At 37.5% G+C, this 16,916-nt stretch overlaps 1 protein-coding gene across 1 annotated transcript; it reads right to left on the reverse strand.

The window, feature by feature from the left end:
- Positions 1 to 1,804: 1,804 nt before the first annotated feature.
- Positions 1,805 to 16,738, reverse strand: LOC146616052 (uncharacterized). Its single transcript, XM_085374277.1, has 8 exons — positions 16,529 to 16,738; positions 13,232 to 13,564; positions 12,887 to 13,150; positions 5,192 to 5,518; positions 4,844 to 5,110; positions 2,742 to 3,011; positions 2,340 to 2,603; positions 1,805 to 1,875 (listed from the first exon to the last, which is right to left on the reverse strand). Exons 1-8 carry the CDS (start codon positions 16,569 to 16,571, stop codon positions 1,805 to 1,807), a joined length of 1,839 nt encoding a protein of 612 aa, XP_085230403.1. The 5' UTR covers positions 16,572 to 16,738.
- Positions 16,739 to 16,916: the final 178 nt, after the last annotated feature.

Consider the following 16,916-nt stretch of genomic DNA (forward strand, 5'->3'; position numbering starts at 1 on the left):
ATTTCTTACTTGGCTCCTGAATGTTTTTTCCTATACACACATTACCCTAAACCTACTTATTTAAGTTAGGTTAAAAAAAACAAGAACAAAAAACAAAACCTGGCATCTGATATATACAGTAGCTTGCAAAAGTATTCGGCTCCCTTGAACTTTTCCACATTTTGTCACATTACAGCCACAAACATGAATCAATTTTATTGGAATTCCACGTGAAAGACCAGTACAAAGTGGTGCACACGTGAGAAGTGGAATGAAAATCAGACATGATTCCAAACATTTTTTACAAATAAATAACTGAAAAGTGGGGTGTGCGTAATTATTCAGCCCCCTGAGTCAATACTTTGTAGAACCACCTTTTGCTGCAATTACAGCTGCCAGTCTTTTAGGGTATGTCTCTACCAGCTTTGCACATCTAGAGACTGAAATCCTTGCCCATTCTTCTTTGCAAAACAGCTCCAGCTCAGTCAGATTAGATGGACAGCGTTTGTGAACAGCAGTTTTCAGATCTTGCCACAGATTCTCGATTGGATTTAGATCTGGACTTTGACTGGGCCATTCTAACACATGGATATGTTTTGTTTTAAACCGTTCCATTGTTGCTCTGGCTTTATGTTTAGGGTCGTTGTCCTGCTGGAAGGTGAACCTCCGCCCCAGTCTCAAGTCTTTTGCAGACTCCAAGAGGTTTTCTTCCAAGATTGCCCTGTATTTGGCTCCATCCATCTTCCCATCAACTCTGACCAGCTTCCCTGTCCCTGCTGAAGAGAAGCACCCCCAGAGCATGATGCTGCCACCACCATATTTGACAGTGGGGATGGTGTGTTCAGAGTGATGTGCAGTGTTAGTTTTCCGCCACACATAGCGTTTTGCACTTTGGCCAAAAAGTTCCATTCTGGTCTCATCTGACCAGAGCACTGTCTTCCACAGGTTTGCTGTGTCCCCCACGTGGCTTGTGGCAAACTGCAAACGGGACTTCTTATGGTTTTCTGTTAACAATGGCTTTCTTCTTGCCACTCTTCCATAAAGGCCAACTTTGTGCAGTGCATGACTAATAGTTGTCCTATGGACAGATTCCCCCACCTGAGCTGTAGATCTCTGCAGCTCGTCCAGAGTCACCATGGACCTCTTGACTGCATTTTTGATCAGCGCTCTCCTTGTTCGGCCTGTGAGTTTAGGTGGGCGGCCTTGTCTTGGTAGGTTTACAGTTGTGCCATACTCCTTCCATTTCTGAATGATGGCTTGAACAGTGCTCCGTGGGATGTTCAAGGCTTTTGCAAAGAAGAATGGGCAAGGATTTCAGTCTCTAGATGTGCAAAGCTGGTAGAGACATACCCTAAAAGACTGGCAGCTGTAATTGCAGCAAAAGGTGGTTCTACAAAGTATTGACTCAGGGGGCTGAATAATTACGCACACCCCACTTTGCAGTTATTTATTTGTAAAAAATGTTTGGAATCATGTATGACTTTTGTTCCACTTCTCACGTGTACACCACTTTGTGTTGGTCTTTCACGTGGAATTCCAATAAAATTGATTCATGTTTGTGGCTGTAATGTGACACAATGTGGAAAAGTTCAAGGGGGCCAAATACTTTTGCAAGCTACTGTATAGCTCAGACTTTACTCTTTACAAGGAAATCTGATAAATGGCATACAGAGAATAGACTCCTCCCCCTTTAGCTTCCAAAATAGATGTAGTTTCCATGAGCAGGAACAAAAGATGAAAACTAGATTTCGCAAACAGCCACTATTGCATCAGCAGTGATTAATCACCTCCTTTGGTTCAGAATAAAGTACATTCACATCCTCACTTAAAGCTCGTCTGAGTTTGTTTTTGTCTGAGAGAAGTCACCATTTTGCACATTTCTGTCACTGGGAAATCCTTCACAAAGAGAAAATGAAAGATTAAATTATTGGAGAGACACAGTAACAAAGTCAAATGTCAACAAACACTAGCAAAACTGTTAGTGGCTGATAAAAAGCTGCAGCAAGAGCAACAGAGTCACTCTGGTTTAACCAGTAATGCAATAAATGTAGCATAAGGAAACTCACTGTGAGACGTTCCACGACAGTACCAAATCAGCAAAAATCCAAGCGCCAACACAACAGGGACCCCTTTAAATAATATCCTGAAAAGGGGGTCCAGGCTGGTTAATGAATATAGATAATTCCCTGGAAAAAGAAAAAAAATACAATAACTGATATTATGAAATGTTCCACAGTTGTGTGTATCATGACTATTACCGTCTTTGCATTTAATGTCACAGCACATTTATTGTAGTAGAAGTACCAGGCAACACCTCAGATCAATCTTTGCTGAAATAACAATTTAAAATGAATGATTACCAGATGGGCATGTGACATTGACTTGACATCTAGGCTCTGAGAGGAAGTTGCTTTCAGTCTCGAGTCTACTGTGAAAATAGTGGACGTCAGTTTCTTCATCCAGGCTGTATGTGGTAGAGATGTTAGTCGTGGTTGAATTTGACAGACACGTTCCATTCAAAGTCCACTGAATGTTAGGCTCTTTGTAGCAGTCAAGCTTTACAACACATTGGTAAACGTTTCCACCATTTGGGCGAGTCTCACTGTGCTGACAAATGTGTGTCCCTGGTGAGAGACGATTTTTGTTAAAATTATGAAATTACATGAGTATTCAAAAATTGCTGGTAATCACAAATTACAACTTACCACAAACCACAAGATTCACAAAAAAACGTCTGTATAGTGGAGAATAAAAACGACAACTGTATTTTCCCTGGTCTTCTTTTGTGATGTTTTTTAATAGAACAGAACAATTACTGCTGTCCTTATGAAAAAATGTTTCATATCGGTGGGACAGGTTGTCTTTAAAATCTAAGGTCCCATCATTATATCTGAAGATCAATTTTGCCTCCACCCCTCTCTCCTCATCTTTTTCCACTTGCCACTTGAAGTCCTTATTCAAATCTCTATTAGGGCAGTCACATGGCAGGAGCACATCGTCTTTCTCAAAGCCTTTAACAGTGACGCCTTCACCTGCAACAGAAAAGATGACCAATCATAAGTCCAGTTATAAGAATCACAATGTCAGTTTTCCTGCTGCATTAAATTATCAAAAGTAAACTTGACAAAATAGGAAAACACAGAACTTGCTGCTTCTCAAAAGTTCAATAATCACAGAGAAACTGAGGAACAACTTGTGGGCTTTACAGCTCTGCTGTTAGAGTCATTTTCAGATGAAAGTATTTCTCGTGGGAATCCAACCAGTGACTCTCCACTGTGCATTATATGTAGGATTTGCTGTATCTTCTAAAAGACTTGGCATAATCATAAAAACACAATTCAGTGATTTGAGTTCATCAATAGTACAAAAACTACACCTACACCTACACCCCCCCCCCAATTTTTTTCCACATGTCGAGGAGCGTGTCAGGCTACATTTCACTGTGTGTTATACTTGTATAACTATGCATGTGACAAATAAAGAACCTTGAAAACAGCACAAAGTCAAGTGTTCTGAAGTGGCTGACCTCTTATTTGCAACCATCGATTTTATTTATTGAAAAATCTGGGCAGAAACATTTGGGGAAAATAGTAAAGATACCAATAAAGAGAACAAGAAACATATCTTTATATTGTTTTCTTTCATTGAAGAGTGTGGAAAGAGTGAATAAATGAAAGAATGCAGGAAATAAGTTATTCAGTTATGTAAATGATAATAAATCAAGTAAAATAAAAGTGTGTTGTGATTTCATATCAACTGTGTTTGAGTTAATGCCATCAGTCTGCTGTAAGTTGCCAGTTACTGTTTCACTTCTGGAGTTTATTTCTTTGACACTACAGAGGTGGTTTGTTATATTTATGTAGGTTATAGTGAGTATAATAAACTAAGTAAGTAACTAATAGTTAAAGCTGTACTAGTTGTTTTCACCTAGTTCTTGTGTAATGTTTAGCTTAGTACATTCCTCCCTGTGAAATATTAACAATCAGCATATTTCACAACTGTACATTTCAAACAATCATCCGGCAACTCCACATTTTTCATTTACCATTCACACAATCACTCATGTTTGTGTTTGTTACTCTTGTTTCACTTTCTGATAAATCTCCAGTACATCTGCACAGTTCTTTGTGTGCTTCATGTTTTCCATCTGTTATTCTTTTACTCTTCCTGTGATAACTGCCTAAATACTTCTATATTCAAATTATAATCCCTTCCATCGTGACAATTGCAGCATGGAATTTTGCAACGTGTTCTGGTTTAGGCATGAAACTAAGATATGTTTGCACAACCACTCCTTGTTAGAGATTTGAGCCTCACTTTGTTTGCATTTCTTCAGATTAAATAAAGAAAGTAGGGCTGCAGCATTCATCGAGTATTTCGAAGAATTCGATAATTTAAAAAAAAAATTATCGCCACAAATTCTTTGCTTTGATGATGTAGCGCGCCACTGTCACCATGGAAACCCACATTTGCGACTTAAACCAGACCTGCAATAGAAACGTATTTAGTAGCAGCGTTTGAATAAAAAGTCTGACCACATTAAGCCCACACAGCCTCCAGCTTTAAATAGAAAGCCTGGTAACACTGATATAACACTGATAACAGCAGAAGTGATGATGACCGCAAAGAGCAAAGGGGCGAAGCTGTTACCGAGACGAGGGCTGTGGAGACCGCACGCTTGAAGTACGGTGCGTACTATAAGTACGAGAAGTGCGGAAGTGAGAGGCTTGTGAAATGGGACGGTCTAGCCTTCGTCGCGCTGCCCAGGTTGCCTAGCAACCATGATACTAACCGGGAGAAACGTTTCGTACAGCATCGTTTGACAGAAATGATGATGAAATAACAATTTAAAATGAATAATTACCAGATGGGCATGTGACATTGACTTGACATGTAGGCTCTGAGAGGAAGTTGCTTTCAGTCTCGAGTCTACTGTGAAAATAGTGGACGTCAGTTTCTTCATCCAGGCTGTATGTGGTAGAGATGTTAGTCGTGGTTGAATATGACAGACACGTTCCATTGTTCAAAGTCCACTGAATGTTAGGCTCTTTGTAGCTGTCAAGCTTTACAACACATTGGTAAACGTCTTCGCCATTTGGAAGAGTCTTCTTGTGCTGAAAAATATGTGTCCCTGGTGAGAGACGATTTTTGTTAAAATTATGAAATTACATGAGTATTAAAATACTGTTGGTATCCACAATGGATGACTTACCAAAAACCACAAGATTCACAACAAAACGTCTGTATAGTGGAGAATAAAAACGACAACTGTATTTTCCCTGGTCTTCTTTTGTGATGTTTTTTAATAGAACAGAACAATTACTGCTGTCCTTATGAAAAAATGTTTCATATCGGTGTGACAGGTTGTCTTTAAAATCTAAGGTCCCATCATTATATCTGAAGATCAATTTTGCCTCCACCCCTCTCTCCTCATCTTCTTCCACTTGCCACTTGAAGTCCTTATTCAAATCTCTATTAGGGCAGTCACATGGCAGGAGCACATCGTCTTTCTCAAAGCCTTTAACAGTGACGCCTTCACCTGCAACAGAAAAGATGACCAATCATAAGTCCAGTTATAAGAATCACAATGTCAGTTTTCCTGCTGCATTAAATTATCAAAAGTAAACTTGACAAAATAGGAAAACACAGAACTTGCTGCTTCACAAAAGTTCAATAATCACAGAGAAACTGAGAAACTACTTGTGGGCTTTACAGCTCTGCTGTTAGAGTCATTTTCAGATGAAAGTATTTCTCGTGGGAATCCAACCAGTGACTCTCCACTGTGCATTATATGTAGGATTTGCTGTATCTTCTAAAAGACTTGGCATAATCATAAAAACACAATTCAGTGATTTGAGTTCATCAATAGTACAAAAACAGCACAAAGTCAAGTGTTCTGAAGTGGCCGACCTCTTATTTGCAACCATCGATTTTATTTATTGAAAAATCTGGGCAGAAACATTTGGGGAAAATAGTAAAGATACCAATAAAGAGAACAAGAAACATATCTTTATATTGTTTTCTTTCATTGAAGAGTGTGGAAAGAGTGAATAAATGAAAGAATGCAGGAAATAAGTTATTCAGTTATGTAAATGATAATAAATCAAGTAAAATAAAAGTTTGTTGTGATTTCATATCAACTGTGTTTGAGTTAATGCCATCAGTCTGCTGTAAGTTGCCAGTTACTGTTTCACTTCTGGAGTTTATTTCTTTGACACTACAGAGCTGGTTTGTTATATTTATGTAGGTTATAGTGAGTATAATAAACTAAGTAAGTATCTAATAGTTAAAGCTGTACTAGTTGTTTTCACCTAGTTCTTGTGTAATGTTTAGCTTAGTACATTCCTCCCTGTGAAATATTAACAATCAGCATATTTCACAACTGTACATTTCAAACAATCATCCGGCAACTCCACATTTTTCATTTACCATTCACACAATCACTCATGTTTGTGTTTGTTACTCTTGTTTCACTTTCTGATAAATCTCCAGTACATCTGCACAGTTCTTTGTGTGCAGATTAAATGTGAACACAAAGTGCAAATCCCCCGTTCACTTGAGGGCACGTACACAGACATGCCGTCGGGTGCTGAAAGATGACATCTGACAGATTCCTAAGCTGCAAGTTCCGTCACTCTCAGACCAAAATTCACTCACAGTTAAAAAAACAAAACAAAAACAAAAAACAACTTTACGTAATTTTACACATTTCTTATAATTTAACTCCAAAGAGTCATGCTGACAGATTTCTTTCTTTGTTACAGGAGCTTTTTCTTTATATTGAAAAACAGTTAAATATGCAACTTCTTTACACTGACAGAATAGGAAACTTCACCGATCCAGTCCGCTGACACCAAAGTGGGCTTTTTGTGGCCTGCAGTGTAAAATGAGTTTGACACCTCGAGTTTGGACATTAATGAATACTAAAAGCCTATGAGTTTGAATTGAATATAACTTTGCCACATTTAACACATAAGATTAAACAATCAATACTAATAAAAAAATTGAATAAAATAAAATGAAAGAACTAAACACAAATTTTTGCCTTCCTATATAGGTTAGACTTGAACTCAACCTTTTTTCTTTTTCTTTTCAAACACTCTAGGCTGTTTAAACAGTGGTTTAGTGGAATGATATGGTTGATGAAGAACACATTTCCAATCACGAGACATTAGCGGTAAATGTCTATAGAAAGTTTTGCCACTAAAAAGGAAAAGAATGTGCACTGCTGTGTTTTGCAAATTTTATGAGTCCATTTTTTTTTATCACAGATAAGGCGTGGACTAGAAATGTTTTGCAATGAAGCTCTGTTAGTCTTTTAGTCCAGGGTTAGCTTTAATCTACATCTGAGAAACTGGGTGAACGAGTCAAGGTTGAACTAACCTTGATACGGCTTTTAGGATGTCATTTGTTACAAAATGTATTCCTTTGCATTTCTACCCATTCAAGTGTTTAATGTTTTGACTATTAGATAAGAGCTGTGCAAAGTTAATATAATTATGCAACTGTCTTAATAAGACTAATAGGAGATTATTTGACATTGGTTGGATGTGGTTTTCATAGGATAATAATGTGTGTACAAAAAAATATGTGTGAGATATTTTTAATCCAGCAGCTCTGCAAACCTCTCTTATTTACGTGTCACAGAAGACAAGTTTTTACTGTACACTGACTTAAAGATTGACTGACTTTATTGATTTATACTGAGCAGTGTCAACAATATTCTACAACTGTGTTAGGGTTAGAAATTTAACACTAAGTAGTCCTGATTTTCTAACATTGAAAAATCAACACTGGCATTTCTGTGCACATTTTCAGGAAAAGACATATATCTCTTTGCATTTAAATAATTTGACTGACATGGAGACGTGCATACCTGCAGACACCGCAAAAAACGCGGAGAGAAGGAAAAAACGCATGATTCCTCCACGGGTAGACTGATGCTCGAGGTAGTCTGTACTTCCCAGCATGTGATTTATAATATGTGTGGTAGTCTGCTCTTCTAACTTTTATCCTCTTCTCCGTGCACCTCGAAGCACTTGAAAGGTCACAAATCCCCGCTAGGGCCCACCTGTCCTGAACCATGGTTGCTGTTCATTGATAGGGCGGCCAAAACATTATCAACACCCAATAATCTCACCACACGTCAACACTTCTCAAACACTGTCAACAAAACCGCACATCGGAAACTTTGCAGAAGATTTGTAGCTGAGTTTTTGCATTTTATGTAACATTTAAAAAAGTTCGAATATGAAGAAACCTTTTGCTTTTATCATATTCATCCAAAGTAACCTTTGCAGCGCAGTCTGAATATCATCACATACATGTTTGCACAGTGTGCCATATCAGCTCATAGACAACCCCAAACCGTGAGTACTGCCATGTGTATAAGTTTCCTACTCCTACCCATAACACCAGCCGAATCAAAACACTTGTACAGATTTGCTGATGTGAGGTAGCAAACTCCTCTAAAGCGTAAACGCACTGAAGCTTACACCTGTTATGTTTAAATCATGGCGACAAACGCCCTTTCGCATTTAACCTTAAAAAGCATCTGACCACTTTCCCAGTCCAAACTGCCTTACCCAGGGTGGAAAGTCAGTCTTTTTCCAGATGTGGTTTCATTTCTACATGCTAGCCACTTAGCCGCTTGTGCTACTTCCTGGTGTTCTCTACATCACTTGAAACGTAGTAACTGGCATGTGGTTTAACGGTGTGTACCGCCAGATCTTTAGGAGAGACCGGGGATAGTTGTAACATTTTTGACATTTCTGGTTGTAGCTTGGAGCTCTTTTAAGGTGTGGATTCAAAATGTAATGTATAGTATTTACATGTCTCTGCTATTAAATAGTGCAGCTATTTTCTCTGCAGCACAATTACTTATTGGATGGTGTGGTCTCAAACACAAAGAGTGAAATGTTACAATTAACCCCATTGTCTGGGTTAGTTGTAACATATGCTGGGATGAAATGTAACACAATGAAATAAGGGTTCTGACAAAATCTTAACATCTAACCTTTTTTATTCAACACCAGAATACACTTAGAACTATTTATGTAGCTGTGTGTGTGTGTGTGTGTGTGTGTGTGTGTGTGTGTGTGTGTCAGAATGCAGAAATCTAGCTTTTGAACATATTCCAACCCCCAAAAAAGACAAATTATGGAATTTTCAACAATTGAATATTTCATTCATTTTGGTTGGTCTTCCTTGAGTTTGGCCTCATTGGCTCAATGGGCATTGTAACCTACAACTCTTGCACCAACTTTTGAATATAACAATGAAGCTGAAAAAATGTAGTTGTGCATCACTTGTGTAGTTGTGCAATTCCATTGCAATGTCCATGAGAAGAATTACTTTTTTTCATGGCTTACATTGGTGTGGTTTGCAAAGTGCTTCAGAAAGATGAGGAAATCTGTTTCTTGCACCCACCCTGATTTATTTCCACTACCAATACTTCCTACTGGCCCATCTCTGACAAAGTGGTCTGCATAACGTATGCGTCGGAACACAAACATTGGAGGAATTGTGTTGCCAATGGCATTAACCGCATATACAAAGGTGACCAGTGAACCTCTCTCTGCTGATGTCATTGCCCTAACTTGTTTAAAATAAGTTAAAGTAATAGTGTGGTAAGTTGTAACATCTGCATTATTGTTACAGCTGACCCAGACTCCTATAGCCATGAACTAACTAATATTACAGACAACTGCTAAAACATTAGCACTAAAGACCTACACAGAATATATCACCATATAGAAGGTCCTGAGTTCGATTCCATCATCAGGCTGGGGTTTTCTGTGTAGAGTTTGCATGTTCTCCCTGTGTTTGCGTGGGTTCCCTCCGGGTACTCCGGCTTCCTCCCACCGTCCAAAGACATGCAGCTTGTGGGGATAGGTTAATTGATTAATCCAAATTGCCACTAGGTGTGAATGTGAGCGCGAATGGTTGTCTGACTCTGTGTGTTAGCCCTGCGACAGACTGGCGACCTGTCCAGGGTGTACCCCGCCTCTCGCCCTATGACAGCTGGGATAGGCTCCAGCGCCCCCTGTGACCCTGAAAAGGACAAGCGGAAGGGAATGGATGGAGTTTAACTGCAAAGTAGATAATGCTATTAGAAATTGAAATACATTTTTTAAAAATTACTTTTTGGCATAAAAATTACTTTTCTTCTTCTTAAATTGTCTGTGTTTGCCAAAATTTGCTCATTTTTCACATGTGATAGAAGAACTGAATTGGGCATGTATAGAATGAATCACATCATTTGAAACTTGATGTTTCCCTGATTGGAGAAATTGGAAGTGTTACAACTGACCCACGTTACAACTATCCGGTCTACCTATAGACGTGTGGTATCTACAGATTAACTGAGCCTCAGAGAGCGAGAGCAAAGACTAGAGCAATTTGCTGGTCTGGAGCATTCAGGTGTGCTCAGACACACACCTGAAGAAACCACAAGACTTCTGGAGGAATGTCCTTTGGATAGATAAGACCAAAGTGAAGACGTTTGACTGCCTCATACTCAGTGAAAAGTACAGTGATGGAGGGACAATCAATTCAGCTTGCTTTGCACCCACAGAACCTGGGCACCTTGAACTCCTCCATATACTAGAGTCAAATGTGAGGCCATCTGATTCCAAACACAAGAGGAAATCTAGAAAGGAGTGGTTTAAAAAGAAAAGAATAAATATGTTGTAATGGCTCAGTCGAAAGTTCCGCCCTCATCTCGACTCACTGGCTGTGGCAGGACCTCAAAAGAGCCATGGACGAATGACTCCCTGCAAACCTCAATGAATGGAAACAATTTTCAACAAACAGACGGTCAAATATTTCTTCATGATGTGAGAGACTGATAAAGTCACAATGATAAACTGGTTATACAATCTTTTGAATCTTAGTGTCTACTTAAAAATGAAACGGTTTAATATCTGAGGTTTTATTTACTTCATTTTAGAACCATCTTTTTTTTTTATTATGTCCTGATGTGATTGTGTCACATGACTGTACATTAGCTACAGCAGGCATCCACTGCATGATGTTTCTTTGTCACAACTAGAACAATTTTCAGTGGATCCTGCAGTTTTCCATGCAGGACTTTCATGTGATGGAGTACTCTGAAAGTGTGCTACACCGGACAAAAAAAAAAAAACAGGATCTGTGTTCTTCTAGAAGCATGTGGTGTGCATGTGTTCATTAAAGAGAAAAAGGAGAAATGAAAGCTCTTAAATAGACAAAAATTACCCATCATGCAGTTTAAAAAAAACAACTTTAAAAAACTTTATTGCTGAATTTAATTTTACAAATCAATCTTGAAAAAATATAGAAAGGTGTTGCAAAATATCTGACCAGATCTCAGGTAGATCGTGTGGATGTAAATCACACTCAGTTTCTATTGTCAGTATTGTGTGAACAACACTTCAACCTTATTGTATGTGGTTATTAAACATGTTAGAATTGACATTAAAAATCATACGTCAATATATCAGGATACAAAACTATACAGGGTGTTAAACAAAAACAAACATTATCAGCAACTTTGTAAAAAACAAGACAAAAATGTTTATTTTACTCTTGTTTATACACTTTTCTTTTTGGTGCTGAAAAAGGCCACACATTCACATTTCATTACACTCCATTCTTCAAATTTTGGCGTACTGTCCTGACTGCGGTCACAGTTTCAAGGCTGATGAACTAATTCCCAAAAAGCAAGAGCTGCACGGCGACTTAGTACAGTGATGTTTCACAGTTGAGTTAAACAACATCATTTACAAATTTCTTGCATGGCACCTGAATGGGTTTTTTTTCTATTAACTATACATTATACACATTACCCTAAACCTACTTGTTTATAAAAGTGAAAAAAAAAACAAGTATTAAAAAAAAAAAAAAAAACATTCACAGTGCTCCATGTACCAAAAAGACAGTTACAGAAGAACAAATTACACCTTTCCATGTCATCAAAGAAAAGAAGCCTTTACACAGAAACTTACGTTTGGTAATAAAATATATACATTTCATACATAACAAATTAGTATTTAAGTACATTGAGATAAACAATGAGAAAATATTTTGGTACAAATATTAGACTTAGGGAAAATAAAGCCCATAACCGATTAGTGCAGCAATGTCAGAATAATGTTGAGTAAACTAGTTATGGTACATATATAAAATATGTAAATATGGCATATAATTCAGAGTTTACAAGGAAATCTGATGAATGGAATAGTCTCCTCCCCCTTTAGCTTCCAAAATAGATGTACTTTCCATGAGCAGGAACAAAAGATGAAAACTAGATTTCGCAAACAGCCACTATTGCATCAGCAGTGAGTAATCACCTCCTTTGGCTCAGAAGAAAGTACTTTCCCATTTTCACTTTGGAGCTCGTCTGAGAGAAGTCACTATTTTACACCCATTTTACACATCTTCCCTCACCGGAAAATCTTTAACAAAGAGAAAATGAAAGATTAAATTATTGGAGAGACACAGTAACAAAGCCAAATGTCAACAAACACTAGCAAAACTGTTAGTGGCTGATAAAAAGCTGCAGCAAGAGCAACAGAGTCATTCTGGTTTAACCAGTAATGCAGTTCACGTGGCGTTACGAAACTCACTGTGAGACGTTCCACGACGGCACCAAATCAGCAAAAATCCAAGCACCAACACAACAGGGACCCCTTTACACAATATCCTGAAATAGGGGTCTGGGTTGGGGTCTTTGGGTCCTGACATTGAACTCATCACTGGAAATAAAAAAAATTATAATAATTGATATTATGAAATGTTCCACAGTGACCTGTATAATAAGTGTTACTATCTTTGCATTTAATATCAGAGCACTTTTATTTTAAAAGTACCAGGCAACACCTCAGATCAATCTTTGCTGAAATAACAATTTAAAATGAATAATTACCAGATGGGCATGTGACATTGACTTGACATCTAGGCTCTGAGAGGAAGTTGCTTTCAGTCTCGAGTCTACTGTGAAAATAGTGGACGTCAGTTTCTTCATCCAGGCTGTATGTGGTAGAGATGTTAGTCGTGGTTGAATTTGACAGACACGTTCCATTCAAAGTCCACTGAATGTTAGGCTCTTTGTAGCTGTCAAGCTTTACAACACATTGGTAAACGTCTTCGCCATTTGGAAGAGTCTTGTTGTGCTGAAAAATATGTGTCCCTGGTGAGAGACGATTTTTGTTAAAATTATGAAATTACATGAGTATTAAAATACTGTTGGTATCCACAATGGATGACTTACCAAAAACCACAAGATTCACATAAAAACGTTTGTATTGTGGAGAATAAAAACGACAACTGTATTTTCCCTGGTCTTCTTTTGTGATGTTTTTTAATAGAACAGAACAATTACTGCTGTACTTATGAAAAAATGTTTCATATCGGTGTGACAGGTTGTCTTTAAAATCTAAGGTCCCATCATTATATCTGAAGATCAATTTTCTCTCCACCCCTCTCTCCTCATCTTTTTCCACTTGCCACTTGAAGTCGTTATTCAAATCTCTATTAGGGCAGTCACATGGCAGGAGCACATCGTCTTTCTCAAAGCCTTTGACAGTGACAGGAATGCCTTCACCTGCAACAGAAAAGATGACCAATCATAAGTCCAGTTATGAGAATCACAATGTCAGTTTTCCTGCTGCATTAAATTATCAAAAGTAAACTTGACAAAATAGGAAAAAACAGAACTTGCTGCTTCACAAAAGTTCAATAATCACAGAGAAACTGAGGAACAACTTGTGGGCTTTACAGCTCTGCTGTTAGAGTCATTTTCAGATGAAAGTATTTCTCGTGAGGATATGTAGGATTTGCTTTATCTTCTAAAAGACCTGGCATAATCATAAAAATACAATTCAGTGATTTGGGTTCATCAATAGTACAAAAAGAGCAGAAAGTCAAGTGCCTATAGCTTAATAAAGTGTTATATTTATGTAGGCTATAGTGAGTATAACGAACTAAATAACTAACTACTAGTTAAAACTAGTTGTACATTCCTCCCTGTGAAATATTAACAATCATCATATTTAACAACTGTACATTTAAAACAATCCACCCGGGAACGCCACATTTTTATTTACCATCCACACAATCACTCATGTTTGCTTTTGTTGCTCTTGTTTCACTTTCTGATAAATCTCCAGTACATCTGCACAGTTGTTTGTGTGTTTCATTTTTTTTTCATCTGTTGTTCTTTTGCACTTCAAGTGATAACTGCCTAAATATTTCTATATTCAAATTATAATCCCTTCTATTGTGCCAATTGCTACATGGAATTTAGCAACATGTTCTAGGCATGAAACTATACATGATTGCACAACCACTCCTTGTTAGAGATTTGAGCCTCAATTTGTTTGCATTTCTTCAGATTGAATAAAGAAAAGACATCGAAAGAAAAGAGCTGAAAGAGCTGATGATAACCAGACGATGTAAACAGACAGCTCTGACCTGACAGTTCAGGTCATCTCCAATAAACTAAAATAATTAAAACAGTCAAGGCAAAGGTCTTCTGTGACTTTTTACTGGATTTTACAAAGTAGGCGTGTTTGTTTCTGTATCTATAAATAATCAAATTCTTTTAATCAAAGTATTTCTCGATTCTGATGAGAAAGGTTTCAGATTTTTTGGGGAGAATGTATATATGTGCATTCAAATTGCATCTCTGAGGATTCGCATTAGGTTTAGTCATTACTAAATACTAAAAATGTATGAGTTTTATATATATAACTACATGTAATTGTACCACATTTAGCACATAATTTGATTTTTATTATTGATTGTTTAATCTTACGTACAAACTGAATTAAAACAAATACTAAAATGAAAGAACTAAAAACAAATGATTGCCTTCCTATACAGGTTAGACCTGAACTTGACCTTGTTGTTTTAACAGTGGTTTACGGTTGAAGAAGAACACATTTCCAATCATGTGACATTAGTGAAAAAACTTTCTATGAACATTCGCTGCTAAAAAGGAAAACAAAGTGTAACTTTTATGAGTGTTAAAAGATGTGAACCTTAAGTAATCTAATAGACTTTACCACAGCAGCCCAGTAGTTACTCCCACTTTAGCTCATAGCTAAAAGTATGATTTAAAAAAACAAAAAATGATTGCAATGTCTTTGATAAAGGAAGAGCTAAAGCTTTCATAAGTCTTAAAACTTAAGTTTCACAGATTAAGGCATGAACTAGAAATGTTTTAGTCTTTTAGTTCAGAGTTAGTTTTAATCCACGTCTGGGAATCTGGGTGAATGAGTCAAGGTTGAACTGACTTGATACGTCTTTTAGGATGTCACGCACTACAGATTTTATTGCTTTGCATTTCTACCCACGCAAGTGATTCACCATTCTGATTTTTAGGTAAGAGCTGTGCGAAAATTAACATGATTATGTAACTGTCTTAATAAGACTATTAGAAATTGTATGATGTAGTTTTCATAAGGTGATAATGTGTGTACAAAAAAAATGTGTGTGAGCTTTTTTAATCCAGTTTTGATTATAAAAGAACATCTTTTCAAACAGCTCTTACACTGTGGTATTTTTAATTGCTGTAGCAGAACATGTAATTGAATTGTTTAAACTATTTATGATTTGGTTACTCATTGAATGTGGTCTTAACTTCATCTAGTTCACACATTAGTACTTTTGGCTACTCCCCAGGTGGACGGATCTGTGTTTGATTTGGCACAAATTCTTCACTGGATTTTCTGATCCAGGCTGCCAAGAGTGAGCTCCTGCAATCAAACTGGGGATCTTTGCACATAAAGCAAACATGTGGAGCACTAAAACCCCTGTCCCAGCTCCATCTGAGTTCCATCTATACACAAACACAATCTGTCTAGCATATTAATAGCTTTTCATGTACAGTAAACAAGTAAGATTATATTTCTGCTAAGATAACCTCCATATGGTATCCAAGATTTAAGATTTAAAATTTTTCAGTATCATTGTAAGTGTGATAGAATTGCTCCACCCAAGAATAAGTCTCATAACATCTTGACCAAAGATGTCTTAATGGACCGTTGATGTGACTCAGAATAAACAAGCAAACTGGGAGTGTGTTGCTGAATACCTCCAAGAGGGGTCAAGGGAACCCAGCTATGAGCTGAAACAGGGAGGGAAGCATAAAACTCACGACTAGCATTAAGTCTTAACTTCTTAAGTTCAAGAGTTTACTTTTGTGTTAAAAGCTGACATGAAAGTGTGACCTGGGAACGGACAACCGATTAACAGATGAAGGTCTTTTAAGCATTTACAGCAAATATAATGCAGAATTAACACTCAAGAAACATCGTGAAGATTTTTTGTGTTAAATCAACACTTTTGAAGTTGAAGATTGACTGACCTACTTAATTGATTAACACTGAGCAGTGCCAATAATATTTCTACACCGGTCTTAGCGTTATAAATTTAACACTAAGTCGTGCTGATTTGCTAACATTGAAGAATCAACACTGGCATTTCTGATGTGTACCCTTTTTATGAGAAGAGAACGACATAAATCTCTTTGCATTTAAATGTTTTGATTGGCATAAAGACTTACCTGCGGACACCACAAAAAACGCGGAGAGCAGGAAAAAACGCATAATTCCTCCACGGGTGGACTGCTGCTAGAGGTAATCTGTACTTCCCAGATTGCGATTGATAATCTGTGTTAGTCTGCTGTCCTGATCTGCTCCTTCTGACAACACTTTCTGATGCTACATTTTCGAGAGCTCTGTAACTTCTGTGCGCCTCGAGCCAAACCACTCCACTTAGACGTCGTGTTATTGGGAAATGAAAGTCCTCTCCGGAATACCGTCACACTACGCCTATAAAAGGAAATCAATAACTAACGCGGCGAAAGTCTCGCCACCTACTGAGGACAAAGAATATTAAAACACTCGTGGGTTTGGACATTAGAGACTTGCAGCATAAATGTATGCAACACA

Source organism: Diplotaxodon limnothrissa, linkage group LG16 (genome assembly GCF_057381915.1).
Source record: "Diplotaxodon limnothrissa isolate DT_005_m linkage group LG16, D_limnothrissa_male_GT1.1, whole genome shotgun sequence".
NCBI classification, from domain to species: domain Eukaryota; kingdom Metazoa; phylum Chordata; class Actinopteri; order Cichliformes; family Cichlidae; genus Diplotaxodon; species Diplotaxodon limnothrissa.